The sequence below is a fragment of the Macadamia integrifolia genome, chromosome 14 (genome assembly GCF_013358625.1).
Source record: "Macadamia integrifolia cultivar HAES 741 chromosome 14, SCU_Mint_v3, whole genome shotgun sequence".
Taxonomy (NCBI): Eukaryota; Viridiplantae; Streptophyta; class Magnoliopsida; order Proteales; family Proteaceae; genus Macadamia; species Macadamia integrifolia.
Window position 1 is genome coordinate 2522262 of NC_056570.1, and position 20101 is coordinate 2542362.

At 36.5% G+C, this 20101-nt stretch overlaps 1 protein-coding gene across 4 annotated transcripts; it reads left to right on the forward strand.

Annotated features, from left to right (window-relative positions):
• The first annotated feature begins 887 nt into the window (after window positions 1-887).
• Window positions 888-20049, forward strand: LOC122061578 (probable GABA transporter 2). 4 transcript variants are annotated; one of them, XM_042624916.1, is made up of 5 exons: window positions 888-1386; window positions 1493-1723; window positions 3139-3236; window positions 17883-18323; window positions 19705-20049. In XM_042624916.1, the coding sequence occupies exons 1-4, from the start codon at window positions 1296-1298 to the stop codon at window positions 18309-18311; spliced, it is 849 nt and encodes a 282-aa protein (XP_042480850.1). In that variant the 5' UTR covers window positions 888-1295; the 3' UTR covers window positions 18312-18323; window positions 19705-20049. The 4 variants fall into 4 exon arrangements, with proteins under 4 accessions (XP_042480850.1, XP_042480851.1, XP_042480852.1 ...); XM_042624917.1 differs by having other exon boundaries at window positions 17883-18319; XM_042624918.1 differs by lacking the exons at window positions 17883-18323; window positions 19705-20049 and adding exons at window positions 5316-5502; window positions 5687-6339 and having other exon boundaries at window positions 904-1386.
• Window positions 20050-20101: the final 52 nt, after the last annotated feature.

The following is a 20101-nucleotide window of genomic DNA, read 5'->3' on the forward strand; positions in this document are numbered from 1 at the left end:
AACTGAAAAAAAAAAATGATAGAAACAAGAATTGAAGGAATGACAAAAGACAATTCCATCGTTCTAGTTTCATTCAAAAAAAAAAATGACATTTTGACACTGAAACTTCAGTTTCTGTTTTTGACACGAAACGTCGTTTCTAGAACACAAATGTTACCAAACGTAGCCTAACTCTTTGAAAATATATTTTTTTCTTCATTCCCCCAATTAAACCTTCACCTCTCTTTATTTTCTTGTATTTGAAATACCCAAATTATCCCTCTTTAAATATTTCAATAAAGTTTCTCCATTTCCATTTGAATTAACTTAAAATTCCACCTAAATGTTTGACCCTCAACCTAAATGTTTAAAAAGAAATATTAAAAAAAAAAAAAATTGGTTTGGAGTGGGCTCAAACAAGATTGAATTCCTGTATGATGCAACAGGGTGTTTGACACATACAGTGACAAAAAACGCTCAGGCACGGAGTCTAAGGAGGTCACATGAGAAGATCCCAGTCTGTTCAAACATTTGATATAAGTTTTTTTTATCTCCCCTCAAATTCAACACGATACCAATTTGCCACATATCATTAGATGATCCTCTACATGCCGCATGCATAGAAAACCCTCATCATTTTAATATTAGGACGTACATATGATCAATGTCAACGTCTTTCTCCTCATTAAACATGCGGAATTCTCTTTTTTTCTCCTCGATAAATACATGATTTCATGATGATGTCAATATAACGAGACATTCATAATTCTTTTTCAATTTAATTTAATTTATTAATTAAAAAAATATATTTTTTGTCCCCTAGTTTCTTTGATCCCAATAGATCTACCTCTCAAAAAAAAAATTGTTGACTTAAGAATGTGATTTGATTCCGATCCTTCCGTGATGCTAGAAAATCATTTCGATATACAATTTTATCTGATTTCTATTTTATTTATCATCCCTAATCCGGAAGTAACCTTTTCCTTTTCTTGGGCAATAACTTCCAACAAGATTGATCCATTCTGGATCTTGGTCTATCATTGCCGTTTTTATTGGTTTTCATTAAATAAAGGGCAAAACAGAGAGGACCACCATAACCCTCTCTGTGGAGTCTGGAGTCTCTGGGCTCTCGAAGAAGCTCTCAATTCAAAGGAGAAGGTCTGAAAGAGCAGAGAGGCCAGAAGGGGACAGAAGAAGAAGCCACAACGTGTCTGGCTTCTTCACTCCAACGCCTTCCACTTGGAAACCCTTCTCAGGGCATCTTCTGTGTATATATTTGTGTGAGTTAATTAACCCAGAATTCACACACATTAGTAATGGATGAAGAGATTTCAAAACCCAGAGGTTTACCAGAGGAGAATGGCCGGGAAAATGATGCCGGAGTTCAGTTTGTTCTTGAATCGAAAGGTGATTTTTTTTTTTTAATTTGTTATTCCGATCATTCTTCTTCTTCTTCTTCTTCTTCTTCGCCGGTGTTTTGTTGAAAACCTAATTTGATTTGTTTTTTTATTAGGGAAGTGGTGGCACGCAGGGTATCATTTGACGACGGCGATAGTAGGTCCGACGATATTGGCGTTGCCGTACACATTTAGTGGGATGGGATGGGCGGTGGGATTCCTCTGTTTAACGGTTATAGGACTCGTCACCTTTTATGCCTATTATCTAATGTCAAAGGTCCTCGATCACTGCGAGAAACAAGGTCGCCGTCATTTTCGCTTCCGGGAACTCGCCGCCGACGTCTTCGGTAACTTCTCTCTCTCTCTATGCATACGTCACAGTATCAGTGATATGAATCACTTTCTGTTATTCATTTACGTAAACTCAGTTGCTTTAGGATGCTGCGTACGGTTCTGGGTCCCACTTCGGGCTCAAATCCACTTCGGTTAGTTAGTGGTGAGTGGTTGTGAACATCCAACGGTTGGCATTCATCTCGTTGAATCTTAAATGCCACTCACTACCTATGCAGAGGATTTTTGTGTTCTCACTTTATGACTTGTGAAAATCATCTGTAGTCATAGTATTGGTGCAGTGAACATTAGATGATTGAGAGCCCCTTAAAATATATGTCTTATTCTTAATCGTCCAATACTCACCACTCATTGCAGATTATGTGAACTCACTTCCTGATCCCTATATAGTTTCATTTTTGCATTGCTATACTTAAAGAGCTAAAATATCACAGAAAGAAGAAATAATACAAACTAAAAAATAATCTACAACTATATACACCTCACCAGTAGTGACGGTGCCTCAAGATGAAGTCCATTAGGCAAAACTAGAGAGGTTTAGGGAGTAATACAAACTTAAAATAGAAAAGTATTTAATTATTATTGGTAATGATTGTGTCATTAAATTATTTTTGTTTTCTTTTTATATTCCTCATTTTTTTTAGTATTTTTCTATTTTAATTATATGGGTCCCATGTAAATGATATTATTTCTCTCATTATGGAGGATGGGGCATGAGATAACCTCTCCTAATAAAAATGCCTAAAAAATTATTATTAAACTTTATTCAGTGTGTCTCACTTATGTACAGGGACATAAGTTTTCGTTGAAGAAAAAACTATGGCAATGCTTGGATGTCTAGAAAAGAAAAGAAAAGTTTCCATACGATGCAAGAACGCAATTTCCTCTCGCATAAATTTTTATTATTTTCTTTCTCTTATTCTTACTTTGAATATGTGGGTCTCAATGTCTCATATAGATGATATTTTCCCCGAGACAACTATTGGTGGGGCATGCAAAAGAAATCTGCTTGATATTGGGGTAGGGAGGAAGATTGAGAAATCGCATAAGGGCTTTCCTTAGGGTTAGGGGATTCATTTAGCTCCCAAGTTCCAATAACTAAATTGAAATAGAGAGCGAGGGTTTCCTTTGACATCAATGCCATAGTAAATCTGGCTGCACCAATGGTTGTGAAAACAATATCATCCACATAAAGTCCATATAGTTTATAAAAATAAGAACATAAGAAAGAATATCAATGTAGACCCCACATCTTAATATGCGAGAGGACACATATCAGGATCTACAATCCATATTTTTTTCCCCATTACAAATAAATTGTCATGAAACTAAAATTGAGTTGAATTTAAAGGATAGATTTTTAATATTTTAAATAATTTTGTAATTCCCTTCCTTTTAACCTTTATGGTAGGTTCCGGGTGGATGTTTTATTTTGTAATCATCGTCCAAACAGCTGTCAACACCGGAGTTGCCATTGGTACTATATTGCTTTCCGGAGAATGTATTGAGGTATTCTTCCTTCTCTAAGCTTCTATCACCTCCACGTACGAGTAGGTGATAGTGACACATCACATTTCCTGTCATTTTGAGTGCGTTTAAAATATCCCCCATTTTGTTTCAAGACATTATTATTCAAGGCAGAGGTTTGTTGCCAGGTTGTGTGACCCTGCTTGGGCCAATGCGAGAGCTCACATGGGCATCCACTTAGATGCAATGTGGTCTTTTCACGCAACCATATGTTTGAATATAGGGGGCACGATTGGGTAGTACTGATCTTTTCATCTTTTCTCCTATTATTGATTCGGGCATGGGTTACCAACATCGCTGGTTGGGGTGGAGTGAAGGTATGTCCCATAATGAATCATTTTGTCAATATGAGACCCATAAAGTTGTTGAGGAGAATCAAGAGAGAGAATATTAGTTATGTAAGATTGCATAATGAGAATCTCCACAGTCCACACTATCAATAGGGGAATCTTTTTCTCTATTAATTTTTAATAGGAAAATTTTTCTAGATCTATTTAGATAAGAACGAGAATTACAAAATTATAAGTGTATGTTAACTTACTTGTTTTGTAATTCATTTTCTTATCTGGTAGATCTTGAAAGTTTTCCAAATTAGCCTGATTTCTATGAACTCGATTATGAATCCGGATTTGACCAACTGAATAGAAACATATCCATATCATAGCCTATGATGTCCGATTACCTAAATGGTCAGTAACGATGTTGGGCCATAAATTAACAAGGACTAAGCCCGACTGAAACTGACCAGGCCGGAACTGTCGAGACCAATTGGCCAACCTCCTACTATTCTTTCTTAGCCTCTATTCCCAAATGACAATGGAAAAGGTCGTGAAAGGATATGGACATGGGGTCCACAGCCAAAGTTAATGGGCCCCAAACTAGAATCATCAAGCCCATTTTTGCTTTCTCTAGAATTTTAATTCCAAATGGTTATGGAAATGGTCGTGAAAGAATAGTCATAGACATAGGGTCCACACCATAGGTTATGGGTCCCAAACTAAAAAACCGCTACTTCGAAATTTTAGGTAATTAATGAGTTCCAAGCAGAATCTAATCCAGTCCGACCCAGCCCAAAATGGAAAATAATCCTCTGTTTTTCTCATCCCTATTTTTCCTTGTTTTGCTACATCTAGAACGCTACAAGTGGACAACTTTAAAACCAACGCACCGGATGTAATAATCCTCACCCAATCTTGACCGTTGGTCTCCTTGTTGTCCACGTGTCGCGTTATGAAGGTAGCAAAACAAGGAAAAACAGGGATGAGAAAAACAGAGGATTTTGATCCGCCCAAAATCTGCTGAGGTTAATGTGAATGGTTGGATAATATTACATCTAACAAAAAAAAAAAAAAGTGTACAAAATGCACAAGGCTCCTGCATGTGCGAAGTCTGGGGGGATAAAAACTATGCAACCTTACCTTGAGAATGTCGAGAGGTTGTTTCGACAGCTTGACCCCACCAGGTCGTAACATTGTACCTTTACTATTGGCCAAACGTGTTACTTTATATTACATATTTAACTGGAGAACGAAAAAGATAAGTCTGATTAAATAAAGTGAGATAGCCCACAAAGTACCACTTCTAAGCTATTAGGTGAGGAGATAACACAATATAAAGACACTTCCGAGGTCTCAAATGACTAATGAGGGACTATACACCTCTATAACTCCCAACATCTCCATAGACAATTGAATGATACTGACTTTTTGATAAAAAAATAATAATAATAATAATAATGTAATTAGACATTTTGGTGATAGATTGAAATCAATTTATCGGAGAAAAGCATATGGGAGAGGGTTCCTCATGTGAAGAGTGTGGGAGGAAATTCTCAGGCCACATCAATCATGATGTGGAAAACAGTTTCATCGATAAGGAGGCCCACATGATCAGGATGTGAGAGGACATGGAAAAGCATATACACATCATTTGATGCCGAGTTTTATGTACATTTTTGCGGTATCCCCATTTATAGATCTATTCATGTGTGATGTTGTTCTCTTTCTTTCTTTTTCTATGAATGGAAGACTAACCACTGACCTAAATTGTTGTTTGGACAAGATTGTGTACTCAAGTATTTACCCGGATGGACCCTTGAAACTATATGGGTTCATAGCAATGGTGACAGTGGCTATGATGTTTCTCTCCCAATTTCCAAGCTTTCACTCCTTGAGATACATTAACTTCATCTCACTTCTTCTATGCCTCGGCTACACTTCTCTGGTGGTTGGTGCATGCATTCATGCAGGTTTAAATTTATAACCCAAAACCAATATCCCCCCCCCCCCCCAACACACACACGCCCCTTCTCTCTCTCTCTCTCTCTTTTAATTTCTTTATCAAACTATTGTTAACAAGTCTAACAAGTAATTAACTACAGAGAACACTAGCATGGTCTCTCTTTAAATCTTAAATATTTTATTCTTTTGCAGGTCTCTCCAAAAATGCCCCTCCCAAAGACTACTCTTTAGACCCTTCAAAATCAATAAGAACATTCAATGCTTTCACTTCCATTTCCACTTTGGACCAAATTATTCAGTAGAGTACAGGACAAATTTGCTCATGAGAATTAACTGTTCATGGTTTCCACAATTGATCAATCCTTCCGGTCTTGTCACTTTGCAATGGATCAACCTTTCCTCCAAAACCCTATTCATAAACTTCCATCCACCACAGTTTATATAAACCTAATGTGATGAGGAGGAAGTGACCATTAGAACACCATGTTTGCCAAATGTATCTAGGAGATGGGGATTGTTTTGTAGTCTTTTCATTCATTGTATTTATGCTCAAAGGATTCAGAATCCTTTCTTTGATATTTCGCTTACTGTTAAGCTAGTCCAGTAATAACTGCTATTATGTCTGTTTAGCTCTCTTCCTCTTCTTTGGCTTCTTGCCATGGGACTATATCCTTTATTTTTTATTTTTTCTATGATGAATCCCTAAAATATTTCTGTTTATGTTTTCCCTGTTTTGAAGACACCAATCTTGATTTATCCTTTTCCTCTGTTTCTATTGTCTGTTGTTTTCACCTACACTGAGAAACATTTCACTCCAGCCAATTTTTGTAGGGCCTTCCAGGGTACAAAATGTATAAGCTTGACAATTATGTTTTGATTTATCCTTTGTGAATTAGTTTATGATATCAATATGTAATAAGTCCTTTTGTAAAGACACAACCAAGGATTAAAATATCGGTATCGATCACCGTATCGGTCGGCCAAAATTAAGATACGTATCGGAGAGTATCGTATTATATCGGAGATACACTAAGATACGCTAAAGATACACACATAAATGGATAGGAAACATTTTTTTAAACACTTTTGCATAAAGAGTTTGTTAAAAAAGCTATTGATAACATGTATTATGCATAAACACTAAATTGAGGGTATCGTACTAAGAATTAAAGGTTTGTAATTGTCCCATAAATGTAAAATCCTTGTTCTCAACCTTGATTTCTACTTTAGTTAGAAATATGGCTGACAGCAACTTTGGAACAAAAACCCTTCAAAAAATCGTGTTTTTCTGAAAAATTACCCATCTTGGCCATTATATGACCATAGCGCACTGTATCGGTATAGACCGATACTCACCGATACGTATTGATACTCACCGATACGTACCGATATATATCGATACTCACCGATATGTGCCAATATATACCGATATGTACCGATCGATATATACCAATACTCATCGATACGTACCAATACATACCGAAACGTATATTTTACCTCAATTTTATAATTTTCATAGTCATATCGAGGCATATTGCGTCGTATCGATGTGTATTGGTGGTGTATTGATGCATATCAGTATGTATTGTAGGATATATATTGATACGAAAGGATTTTAAAAATTTCATGTATCGTATCGATGTGTATCATATCGATCGACTAAATTTAAGATACGTATCGGAGGGTATCGTATCGGTATCAAAGATACTTAAAACCATGGACACAACTAAGGTATCTTACTTTTTTACTATTTGTTGTATCGATTGGAAGTCTTAATGCAGATCCTATATAAGATGAGAGATGGGGATTCATCAATTAACAGCAAGGAGGCAGTGGGACAGAAAAGGAAGACATGTATTAGATTTCCCAAACCTGTCTTGCATCACCAGTACTACATACATAAATTTTGGGATCTGACTAGGGTATTCAGTTTTTCATTTGTTGAACGTCAGGAATAGGTTTCATAGTGTCAGTACTATATCTTAGCGTATTGGGGAATGCTTTTCCCTTTTCTACATGCTTTATTGATACATCAAAGTAATACAATCCTTTTTTAGCTGCTGATCTCAAATTTGTTGTTGTTGATCCAGTAGCTTAAATTCTGAGGAGGGGAGTAATCCTTTCTTTTCTTGTTACTAAGCTCTGATTATTGTCAAGTCTCTTAACCATTTTAGGTTCCTTCTATGCTTTAAGGTCGCCTAACAATGGGAAGCTCCAACTTTCTCAGGGAAGAACATAACCAATTACCAAGTAGAATGAATGAATGAACAGAAACAAGGGTAGTATTGGGTTTTTATTGTAACGAGTAAAGAATTTGTTATGATTTTGTGTTTCCTATCATGGGCATGTCTTTATTTGTTTTTCATTCTTCTGTTTCCTGCCCAAGTTATATACTGAAATTTGAAACTCTGTTTAAAATATAATTTGGGCCCCAATTTATCAGTTAAGGCAGCAACTTTCTGCTTGCATTCTGTAGGTCTAATTAAGAGAGGTGGGTCGAAAACAAGGTGGTTTGTATATAAATCCAAAGAAGTTTGGAACTAGGAAACCTTGCATGAAGGAGATGGTAACCTTCCTCAATTGTTTTTTGCTGAACCAGAACAATGACGGTAAATGTGTTCGGCAGAAGGAACTTCTTAGTACCTGCATGGATGCTCAGGTTTTAATCTCTTATAACATCAATAAACTTGAGGAAACTCTCTTTGGCATATGGAACTTACATTATTTAATTCATCTATGACTAATACAATTTCTTTCTGTTTTTTTTTCTTTCCTTGGAGTCAAATTAATCCAATTTTCCCATCATTTTTGACAATTGCAGACTGGGAAAAGCAGAAAGCCTTGGGGAAGCATCAATTATCACCTTCAGAGGCTTAGTAGAGGAAGGAAATAGTTTATATTTATTTAGCTGCATGAACCAAACTATTTAGGCTTTGTTTGGTTGCAAGGGGAATGCAAATTTTTTACGTAAAGTGGAATTTTTTTCCCAGAAAAATAAAATTTAGATGTTTGATTGTAAGGGAAATATATTTTATATGTGAAAAAAATCTCACCTAACCATAAAAATTTTCCTTTTTTTATTTCCCCACCAAAATAGGAAAAAAAAAAAAAAAACCCCTACTCTCACAATCTCTCCCACTCTCGCGACTCTCACCCCGCTCATGACTCTACGATCTCTCTCTCTCTCTCTCTCTCTCTCTCTCTCTCTCTCTCTCTCTCTCTCTCTCTCTCTCACGCGACTTAATTGGGTTTGTTTTGTCCAAAAGACTTTGGGTTTGAACCAAATGGAGCATTACTGACCTGTTGGGTTTGTTTGACCAGAAGACTTTTGGAATAGGCCTTTCAGTCATTATCACTTGTGATCTATTACTGTTTTCTTTGTGATCATCTTTTATATTATTTTAAATATTTATTTATGTTACATTCATTTGATATATAGAACGAAATGGTTTATTTTGGTTAGTGATAGAACATAGTATCTGATAACATTTGGTTTGATTTGGTACAGACCTTGAATGACGTGATTCATTTAACCAATATAAATTTTGAGGAGCTAGGTGGGTTTTGGATTGAAAAGTACTCCCCCCCACCCCCAAAAAAAAAATCTTTTGAGGAGTTTGGTTGGATTATTAGTTTTTTAAAATTTTACATCAATTTTACATCCAACCAAACAATTATGGTAAATTAATTTCACTTCACTCCTATTGCAACGAAACGACTCAAAAGGAGAAAAAAATTGCTTCGCTTACCTTCACTTTCCTTCCCTTCCCTTCCCATTTCTCTTGCAACCAAACACGGCCTTAGGGAAAACGTAGGGAAGGGACATACTGATGTGGCTGGGGAAAAAAAGGAGCAAAAAGTTCTAGTCAACAAGGTTTGATCACAGTTGGGTGTTTGGATCTTTCAAATGAAGTAGAACTGCTGATGAACATGGTTCGATGTTGGCTTGAGATGTTTTAGATCGGTGAATGAAGTTGTCAAGACTTGTTTTTTTTTTTCTTATGCTTTTATTATTGATGCCTTACAAAGTTTTTTAAATAGGATTGGTTGAAATCACGTGGATTGGATTGGTAATCAAATCCAATCGTAAATTATCCAATACCGATTCACTGGTACGATCTGAGGAATAAAATCTCAAAGGAAAAATGATATTTCGAGTAAAAGAAAAAGAAAAACTAAATATGTCTAATCAAATATGATCCTGAACGATCTAATCCTGATTTGGATTGATATAAATTGAGATCTATCCTGAATTTTAAAACCTTCAGATTGTTTCCTTATTCGTAGGATTCAAAATAAAATTGGTGAATTGCCTAATATGGAACCAAATGAGAGGGGTAAGGTCTTTTGATTCTGATAGGATTAGTTAGATTCCTCAGTTTCACGATGGTTGAGCCCTGATGCCATGATATCCTCTCAGTAGGGTTGGAAAAAGTCTCAGACTGGAAAACTCTGGTATAGGTCTTATAGGGGTGTTAAACCGTTTGTTCGATCTGATTTTAATTGGTCCAAATCTGTTTTTGTATTCACAGCCAAAACCAAAGCTGAATTGTCAAACTAATATTTGGTTTTGGTATGGTATGGTTTTGAGTTTTTATCGGGTTAGCTAACAAGTTCATGTCAGTCATTGTTGGGTTGGTATCGATTCGGTTTCATTTTTCCACATTTATAATAACAACAACAATAATAAGCATAATATTCACTGGTTATGTATTGACAAGAGAAACTTCTAAGGCAAGTGCAAGAGCATTATATCTTGGATTGAATTAGATAAGACTAAAGAGCTAGATGTCGGAAAAATCTGGAGCAATGACAAAGAAATTGTGTTTTTTTAAGGCAAAACCACATTGTGGCCTTTGAGCATAAACCCTCTGTTTTTTGACATATCACCACTGATAACTTTTTGACTCAGGCCTAACAATGACATGGTCCTTCTCATGATTTGTATAGCCCATAAGGCTATGAACAGTTTAACTAACTTTAATATCTCGCAATCAGACATTGATATATTAAGTCTTCTAATTTAATTTTTTTAATCCTTCTTACCCAAAAAAAAATAAAAATGGTAGGCATAATGAAAAGACAAATTTTATCACTTTTACCGATATTTTCAGTTTTATCGGATTTTTTTTGGATTGGGTTTAGTTTTTTATTTCAGTTTTTTTTTTCGGTTTCTATTCTTATGGTTTTGTAGTAAGCAATTCTTTCCTTTGTCGCTCAGTATAGAATTTCTGTTATCTCCCCAAGTGGGTAAGGTGGAATTCCTTCCTTCTGTTTATGCATATCATCTTTGCACTTTGGGTCCATTTGTAAGCCCATTTTGCATGATTAAAGTAATCATATTGGCCCACTAACAAACCTTTCACTTTAAAGAACTGTGAACTGAGAATCACTTTATAAAAGAGTTATTCTTATTGTTTGTCACCTCATTTAATTTATGCATCCATTCTTTTGATGGTTGAACAAATAATGAAGAGCAATAACACCAAAATCAAACATGATGTTTGCATTGATGTTTGCATCCACAAGAGGTGGAGGTATGGGTTTAAAAATTGATATCCAGAAGGCGTTCGACACCATCTCTTGGAATTTTATTTTTCATGTTCTGAGGAGATTTGGATTTTCTGAAAAATGGATCTCTTGGATCCATCAGATCCTTGTTTCTGCCAGAATCTCAGTTCTGTTAAATGGTGGCCCTGTTGGATTCTTTGGTGTGGAGAAGGGTCTGAGACAAGGAGATCCAATCTCGCCTATGCTGTTTATCATTGCTGAAGAGGTTCTTTGTAGAGGCTTATCTGAGCTCCTAGCCAATAACAGCATTAAAGCTCTATCGGGTCCTCGTGGGGCGATTATCCCTACACATATTCTTTTTGCTGATGATGTTTTTATCTTTTCTAATGCTTCCATCAGGTATGTTAAAAATCTCAATAATTTTCTCGCTAAATATCAAAGCTTCTCCGGCCAGAAAATAAACTTAGACAAAAGCAAGCTTTTCTTGGGATCTGTTCCTGCCTCTAGGAAGCAAGCCATTGCATAAGAGCTTGGTATCTCCATTTGTAACTTCCCCACCCGCTATTTGGGGGTCGAGATCTTTAAGGGAAGGCTGAAAAAGGAGTCGCTAATACCCATTCTGGATAAAGTCAAAGGGCGTCTAGCAGGATGGAAAGGGAAGATTTTGTCCATGGCTGGACGAGTGGAATTGGTCCGCTCAGTGATCTTGGGAATGATGAACCATAGTTCAGCTGTATATTGGTGGCCTTCATCCCTTATTGCAATAATGGAGAGGTGGATGAGAAATTTTATCTGGACAGGTGAGATTGATACTGCAAAAAAAATATCAGTCAGATGGGATCTTTGTTGCAGGCCTAAGGATGAAGGTGGTTTGGGACTGAGAGACATAAACAAAGCCATGCTCTGTAATATGGTCTGGAGGGTCAAGCATGAGAATTCCTTAGCATGCAAATTCTTAAGGGCGAGATTTTTGAGGGGTGATGGTTCCTTCAAAAAGTCCTATAAGCCTTCATCGATTTGGCCAGGCTTTAGGAAGATGTGGGACTTCATGACCACCAAAGAAGCCTAGATGATTGGAAATGGGGACAGCATAAATTTCTGGTCAGATAAATGGTTGGGCGGCAAATCCATCCTAGAGCTAGTTGGCCTGGAGGGAGAGTCGAGTCTTCTCTGCAAGGGAAAGGTCAGTGACTTCATTGACAATTTTAAATGGAAATTGCCAAATGTTATCTCCCCTTTGCTACATGATATTTTTGAGAAAATTCGAACCATTAAAATTCCATCTTATCCCTGTGAAGATATGTGCCTGTGGAGTCTATCTTCTGATGGGATTTTCAATTCTAATTCTGCCTGGGAAGATATTAGGATTCGTAACCCGAAAGTGCCATGTTTCTCTTTGATTTGGGGTAAAAAGATGCAACCCAGGGTGTCTATCTTTGGTTGGAGAATGGTGCACGACAAGCTCCCTACAGATGACGCTATTCAAAAGAGGGGCATAGTCCTTGTCTCTAAATGCAGCTTATGTGGAATGGAGGCTGAGACATCGTCTCATATTTTCCTTCAATGCTCCTACTCCGAAGAAATATGGCTCTTTTTTTGTGGATGCTTCAATGTGCAATGGCAGCCTACTGGAACCATGGCCGATTTCCTCACATGGTGGAGAAGAAAACAGAAATCAGTTTGCTGCAAAGAGGCATGGATCATGGGGTTACTAACAGTGGCTGATCACATTTGGCGCGAAAGAAATATGAGAAGGCATGATGGCAAGGAACGACCGGCAAGATACCTGAAGCAGATGATTCTAGAGGATATTCAGTTTGCTAAGCCAAGCACTAAAGGTGAAGTCAAGACAATGTCCGATCTCATTTGCTGCAGGAAGCTTGGTATTCCGATTCAGCGATCTCCACCAAAAGCAATCTTAGAGGTTTTCTGGTGTAGACCCGAGGCAAATTGGATTAAATTGAATTTTGATGGAAGCTCAAGGGGGAACCCAGGTCGTGCAGGTGCAGGAGGAATTTTTCGTGATCACAGGGGAGGCGTTCTTGGATCCTACAAAATTTTTATGGGTGTCTCGGGAGTCTTCGAAGCTGAAATCGAAGGCCTAATGGTGGGGCTGATGCGTGCTAGGGAGATGGGCATTCCATGTCTGTGGGTAGAGACGGATTCCAGTGCTGTTGCAATCTCTATCCAGCAAAATAAAATTCCATGGTTTGCTTTGCAGAGATGGATATTCCTCCAGCCATATTTGGAGAGTATAACATGGAAAATAACTCACAACTTCAGAGAAGCGAACTCAATTGCCGACTACCTGGCTAGAGATGCGGCGAAGACAGGGATATCAGCTATAAATGTTGACTTTCCTGCCAACATTAAGGATTTCATCAGAAGAGATGCTGATGGCAGACCAAACTATAGATTTGATTAGTGGGATTCTCTTTCCCCTGCTGATGGCAATGCCGAAGGTGGGGGTCAGGGAATCGATTTTATTTTTGATTCACTCTATTTTCTCAGTTTGATGTAGCTCTGTAATTTCTTCCTTTTTCTTCCATTTTAATATAATGACTTTCTAGCAAAAAAAAAAANGCTAGATGTTGGAAAAATCTGGAGCAATGACAAAGAAATTGTGTTTTTTTAAGGCAAAACCACATTGTGGCCTTTGAGCATAAACCCTCTGTTTTTTGATATATCACCACTGATAACTTTTTGACTCAGGCCTAACAATGACGTGGTCCTTCTCATGATTTGTATAGCCCATAAGGCTATGAACAGTTTAACTAACTTTAATATCTCGCAATCAGACATTGATATATTAAGTCTTCTAATTTAATTTTTTTAATCCTTCTTACCCAAAAAAAAAAATGGTAGGCATAATGAAAAGACAAATTTTATCACTTTTACCGATATTTTCAGTTTTATCGGATTTTTTTTGGATTGGGTTTAGTTTTTTATTTCAGTTTTTTTTTTTCGGTTTCTATTCTTATGGTTTTGTAGTAAGCAATTCTTTCCTTTGTCGCTCAGTATAGAATTTCTGTTATCTCCCCAAGTGGGTAAGGTGGAATTCCTTCCTTTTGTTTATGCATATCATCTTTGCACTTTGGGTCCATTTGTAAGCCCATTTCGCATGATTAAAGTAATCATATTGGCCCACTAACAAACCTTTCACTTTAAAGAACTGTGAACTGAGAATCACTTTATAAAAGAGTTATTCCTCATTTAATTTATGCATCTATTCTTTTGATGGTTGAACAAATAATGAAGAGCAATAACACCAAAATCAAACCAAAAAAGAGTCATTCTTTTTGTTTGTCACTTCTTTTGACATCTCTAGCTAGGAGAAGTGCTTTGCCTGAAACGCCAGGGTTAAAATTTGTGCGAAAGTGACAAGTTTAGGGTTTTGTGGGGGGACAAAATAAATAAATTGAAATGTGCAAAATAAGAGTATATAATAACAACAACAATAATAGGCACAATGTCCACTGGTTATGTATTGACATGAGAAACTTTTGAGGCAAGTGCAAAGGCACTATATCTTGGACTGAAGCAGGTAAGATTGAAGAACTGGGATGTTGGAGATATTTGGAGCAATGACAAAGAAAATGATTTATTTATTTATTTATTTATTATTATTATTTTTACTTTTTTTTTTAAGGTAGAACCACATTGTGCCATTGTGGCCTTCAAGCATGACCCTTCTATTTTTGGACATATCATCACTAATCACTTTTTGACTCAGGCCTAACAATGACGTGGTCATTCTCATGATTTATAGATCCCATAAGGCTATGAACAGTTTAGCTAACTTTAATATCTCCCAATGGAACAATGATATATTAAGTCTTTTTTTATCCTACTTACCAAGAAAAAAAAGGCGTAATGAAAATACAATTTTATCACTTTTACTGGTACAATTTTATTGGATTTGATGTGGATTGGGTTTTGGTTTTTTATTTCAGTTTTTTTTGGGTTTCTATTCTTTCCTTTGTCGGTAAGTATAGAATTTCTGCTTCTCTCCCCAATGGGTAATTTTTGGGTTTCTATTCTTCCCTTTGTCGGCTATTATAGAATTTTTGTTTCTTTCCCCAAATGGGTAAGGTGATACTCTTATATTATTTAAAAAAATAAAAAAAGTTAAAAGTTAAAAATAGAAGAGAAAAAAAAAGTGGAATTCCTTCCTTTCGATGGTGTATAAGCATATCACCTTTGCACTTTGGCTTTCACTTTAAAGAACTGTGAACTGAGAATCACTTTATAAAAGAGTCATTCTTTTCATTTGTCACCTCATTTAATTTATGCATCTATTCTTTTGATGGTTGAACAAATAATGAAAAGCAATAACACCAAAATCAAACCAAAAAAGAGTCATTCTTTTTGTTTCTCACTTTTTTTGACATCTCTAGCTAGGAGAAGTGCTCTGCCTGAAACGCCAGGGTTAAAATTTGTGCGAAAGTGACAAGTTTAGGGTTTTGTGGGGGGAAAAAATAAATAAATTGAAATGTGCAAGCGAGATTTGAGATTTAAACCCTCTTATCCTATAGTGCAGTAAATGAAAATTACGTCTTTAACGTTCACCTGATCAACTTCTATTTGTAATGGAGTGGTAAAAATGTAAAATGATATGAGGTTACGATTTCCATTTCTAGGTCGAAAGGGCTTGAAGGAAAGATTGACATTTCTAGGTCCGTAGCGGCTGAAGAAAAGAATCATGCATGGAAGTTAAATTTTCATTATAAAAGTTTAGAATCGAAGCTAACGTAAAGGTTTCTCAACTTGAACATAAACTATAAAAGAAAAGATTATTGCTTCAAAATTTTCACTTCACATTTTCAATTGAGGAGGAAGAAGAAGAAGCAGCAACAACAATAACATGGGCAGAGGAGGGTGTATCAATGGACAACTGGATACAACATTGTATGCTTCACCTGTGCCTTTGATTGGCCTTTACATCGCAGGTGCAACACTGGTATGCTTCTTTTGTATGACTTTTGATTTGGTATATGGATTCATTAGAAAGAAACCATTTCTGCCTTGTAAATTGTTTCCTTTGAACTCATTCACTCTGACGGTACTGGCGGTAGCTACAAAAATCCCACTTGATCTGACCACATCCATGCCTAGAGCTGAGGATCAACTCTCCAAGCTCACGGGCACAGCATTGTTGTGCACCTCACTCGGGTTTTATATGCCCTCGTTGGGAACTATGGGCACATCCGAACGCTTTGGCAATATGGCAGCATTGAGCGTGACGGTGATTACTATGGTTGTTAACGTGTGTGTACAAATGGGCACGGGTGTGATCTATGCTTTTACAGTAGAACACATTATTATCATGGTCTGCACCTTATTATTGCTTTTGTTCATGTGGTCATCTGCTGTAGCGTTTAGAGGCCAAAGAGAGGGTTGGGGACCTTGTTTAAGATCTAGAATGTCTGAACACACAGAAAGTGAAAAAAAGGGTGTAGAGGGATTGAAAAAACTATTAGTGAATGTCCATGTTATCAATTATACAGGAAACCCTCAGACATTGTTATGTGAAACTCCACATCATCGCGTTTTTGGGTTACTATGTGGCCTTTCTTCAGCAGTTGTGATAGAAGCCATGTTGAGGTCATTTGCCCTTAAAAATATGAGTAGGACATATTGCAGTAATAGTGGTGTTTCTGACTATGGTTGGTCGATTCCCATCATGATTGTGGTCCAATTACTAACCATTGCAGTGGGAACTTTTTCCATCATCTATAGATGGCTTTCTTTTTTCAATCACACTGGCAAGGATAATCTGAATGAATATATAGATTTCTTTAATCCAGGACTAGAATTAGAATATCTGAAGTGGAAGACCTTACCTTTTAGGCTCCTCAGCAATAGAAGAAAACTCTTTCATGTGTTTCGAACCGCCAAAAACTTTATCATGGATGTGCTTATGGGCCTCCAAATCGTGTTGTTCCGTTGCAGCGTGTCGTTCGTAGGGATCCCAATGTACAGTGTCAAGAGAATCTTGAAATTTATAATTTTTGATCCATTTTATCGTATCTTCTTCCATGATCAGCATGATAAGGATGATATTCAAAAAATGTTAGAAGAAATGTCAATTGAAGGCACGTCTCAAGAAATACTGGACTGTGCATTATCATGTGTATGTGGGATCACTTTCGAAAAATGGATAGTTGAAATGGGGATGGAAGACATGCTGAGATGGAGAAATACACATAAGAGGGACAGTCCGACTCAGCTCATCCAATTAATATCTAATAAATGTCCTGCTTCTGCTTCTGCTTCTACTTCTAAATCAGAATGTTTCCTCTTCATAAGAAAATTAGAAGCTATTGGGAAAGAATTTTTAAAGGGGAAGAAAGTTACTGACTACAAGTACAGAGTTTCGTGCGTATCAGTGTTGGTCCTTTCAGGAATGTTTGCAGAATTGATGCCACCTCCATCTTCTTCTTCTTCTTCTTCTTCTTCCCGTAGTAGTAGGGAATCTATATTGCAGATCTTAAACGAGTCATTTGAAATGATTTATTACATCGACCAGAGGACCACCGATACTCCCAGCGTGCACGATAAAACAAGATGGACAGCAGCAAAGGATGTATGGGTACAATGGGACAATCCCCACCATTGGTTCCGAACTAAGATCATCTCGCGTGCATTCAAGAAGAAATCCAAGGAATATTCTGAGTTAGATCCGCTACATCATGCCCTTAGGGATGCCAATGAAGTTAGAAAACAATCCGTTTTTGTTGAGGGAATAAGAGATGGTTGGTTATTTGTTGAAAAGCACGAGGCTCTGGTTGGAACTGAATTTCTAATCATTTTGGAATTCTTACTACAAGAGCTGCAGTCTGATCCGGATAAAGATGTATTTGATTTCTTAGAAAAGTGTTTTGCAGAGATGCTCTATTTTTTCCTCTCTGGCCTCCCACGGGCCATACTGAAGGAGATCGATGTAGATGATCCAACTGAAATAGGTGAAGAAAGAGTGAAAAAAGCCTTCAAGTTCTTTTGTAAACTTGAGCAATTAGAGAACACAATCGAATGGTCATGGCCAGCTGAGAAATTTGAACCTGAAAGTCAAGCAAATGATGTTGTCCACTCTAATTCTTCTCTTGTAGTTGCGGCTCCTGATTGTATTTATTCAGAAGTTGAGGCACCTAACGTATCAAACGCCGTTGTCGTTGATAGAAAGGTTGGCAATAGTGATGTTTCCCTTGCTGTTGTTGCTGCTACTTGTGCTGCAGAGGAAGATGAAGAAGACGACGATGATGATGATGATGAAATTAAAGAAATTGGGTCTGACGAGATTGTTTGAATGACAATGTATGTAAGTGCTTCAATCTTTTACATTTTCAATTTCTGGTTTATTATTATTAGCATAGGTAGGTTTGCCATTTCTGAATGTTACCACCATTGTTTTTATTCATTATTATTTTTTTTTAAATCTAGGTTTTTAACATATTTGATTGCTTATTGGAATTAAGTTTTCTATCACTTCTTACTTGTAATGAATTTTCTGCTTTCCATTGTTCTTCTCAATTCTTTATTATTCTTGTAAAAAAAAAAAAATTAATACAACAACAATTAGGATTTTAAAAGATGTTGGCCTAGGCATCCCGACCATGGTGAAGCCATTTGAACCACCAATTATTTTCCTGAAAGACCCAGTGATTGGATGGGAACCTCCATAGTTGGATCTAGATGTTGAATTTTTTTTTTCTTTTTTTTAACTGATTGAATGGTATTGAAACAATCCAAATATCCAATGCCCAATATGGAAAGATGGACTATGACTACAAGGGATGGGAATATTTACTTCCTTCATATGTCAGAAAGAAAAAAAATAGACAAATTAAAAATTAGGAAAATTGACTTCTTTGCAACTTCTTCAAATTATGTCTGAAGCTAGATTCACTGCTAAGCTTGTCACTCACCTTTTCTCATAAGGGAAAAGAGAAGTTTCATTCTCCAGTGAATTATTATAATATTAATTTTTTGCCCATTTTCATTCTAACTCATAAAATATGGAAGCGATAATCTAAACTAGAGATAAAACTGCTTCATTTAAGTATTATTCTAACACATAAAATTCATAATCGAGAAAGCTTGAGAAGCCAAGGATCTAGACCATCCCATGCGTTCAAAGTTCATTAAGGGTGTGTATGGATCAAGTGTATTGGAGCATGGACATACATGATCAATCTAGACCATTTCCTCAATTATGTTTTCCATATAGAAACTGAGACTGATTTTTTACAATTGATTCTTTCCTATGAGTTTACTAAAAGAATTTGGGCTGCAGGATCCTTAGGGTTGCATACTGAGTTTACTCTTGCTCCTTCATTTCTTCATTTTTTCAAACTATTATCTCAGATTTTGGTCTTCCAAAAGTTGATTGCAAATATCTTGAGTCGGTAATGGCTATTATTTTCTACTTCATATGGATGATGTATAACAGATCATTGTTTTGTTGCCCTCCTCCCAACATCATTATTGTTCTTCAGTTAGTATCTAAATGTTCTGTCGAGTTAAATCTTTTACAAGTGGGAATTCAAATGGTTCTTATACAGTTGAATGTAATGTCCTTATTGGATCATCAGAGGTTTTCAAATATGGGTAAACTAGTTATTATTGTGATGGCTAGTTGGGGATCTGTATTATTTTATAATTAAACTTTCTTGTTGCCTCTATGGATTTTGGAATCACAGGATGTGCATAGGAGTCAGAGATCAAAGGTATACTGGAAGGATTGGATTACAAATTGCTCAAGAACAAGGATGGGAAGATATTAGTCTGGACTGACTATGAGGAGGTGGCAGAATGAATGAGGGATGGAGGGAAATCTTCTTGGCATTGGGATTTATTTGTGTTATTGTATGACGTTTATATATTATCTCTGTTTTTTTTTTTTCTTTAGGGGTAGAAATAACTTATCTCTGTACTTAAGTCTTTTAGTTTGCTGAGGAACATGGTTCCATGTGGTTTGAGGAACCTGGTTGGTTTTCACAGTTTGCAGGAAACCTTTGTTGATTGATTAGATGTGGTTTTGCTTTCTTTGTTGTATTGGTGGTCTATGAAACAGGGATGATGAGATGCCAAGTTGAG

Excerpts from the sequence above, each read along its gene's own strand:
- LOC122061578 (XM_042624916.1), top strand. The coding sequence starts at position 1,296 with ATGGATGAAGAGATTTCAAAACCCAGAGGTTTACCAGAGGAGAATGGC. Across the intron at positions 1,724-3,138 it reads ACTCGCCGCCGACGTCTTCG|GTTCCGGGTGGATGTTTTAT; the intron begins GTAACTTCTCTC and ends CCTTTATGGTAG. Across the intron at positions 3,237-17,882 it reads TTTCCGGAGAATGTATTGAG|TGTTTTGCAGAGATGCTCTA; the intron begins GTATTCTTCCTT and ends TTCTTAGAAAAG.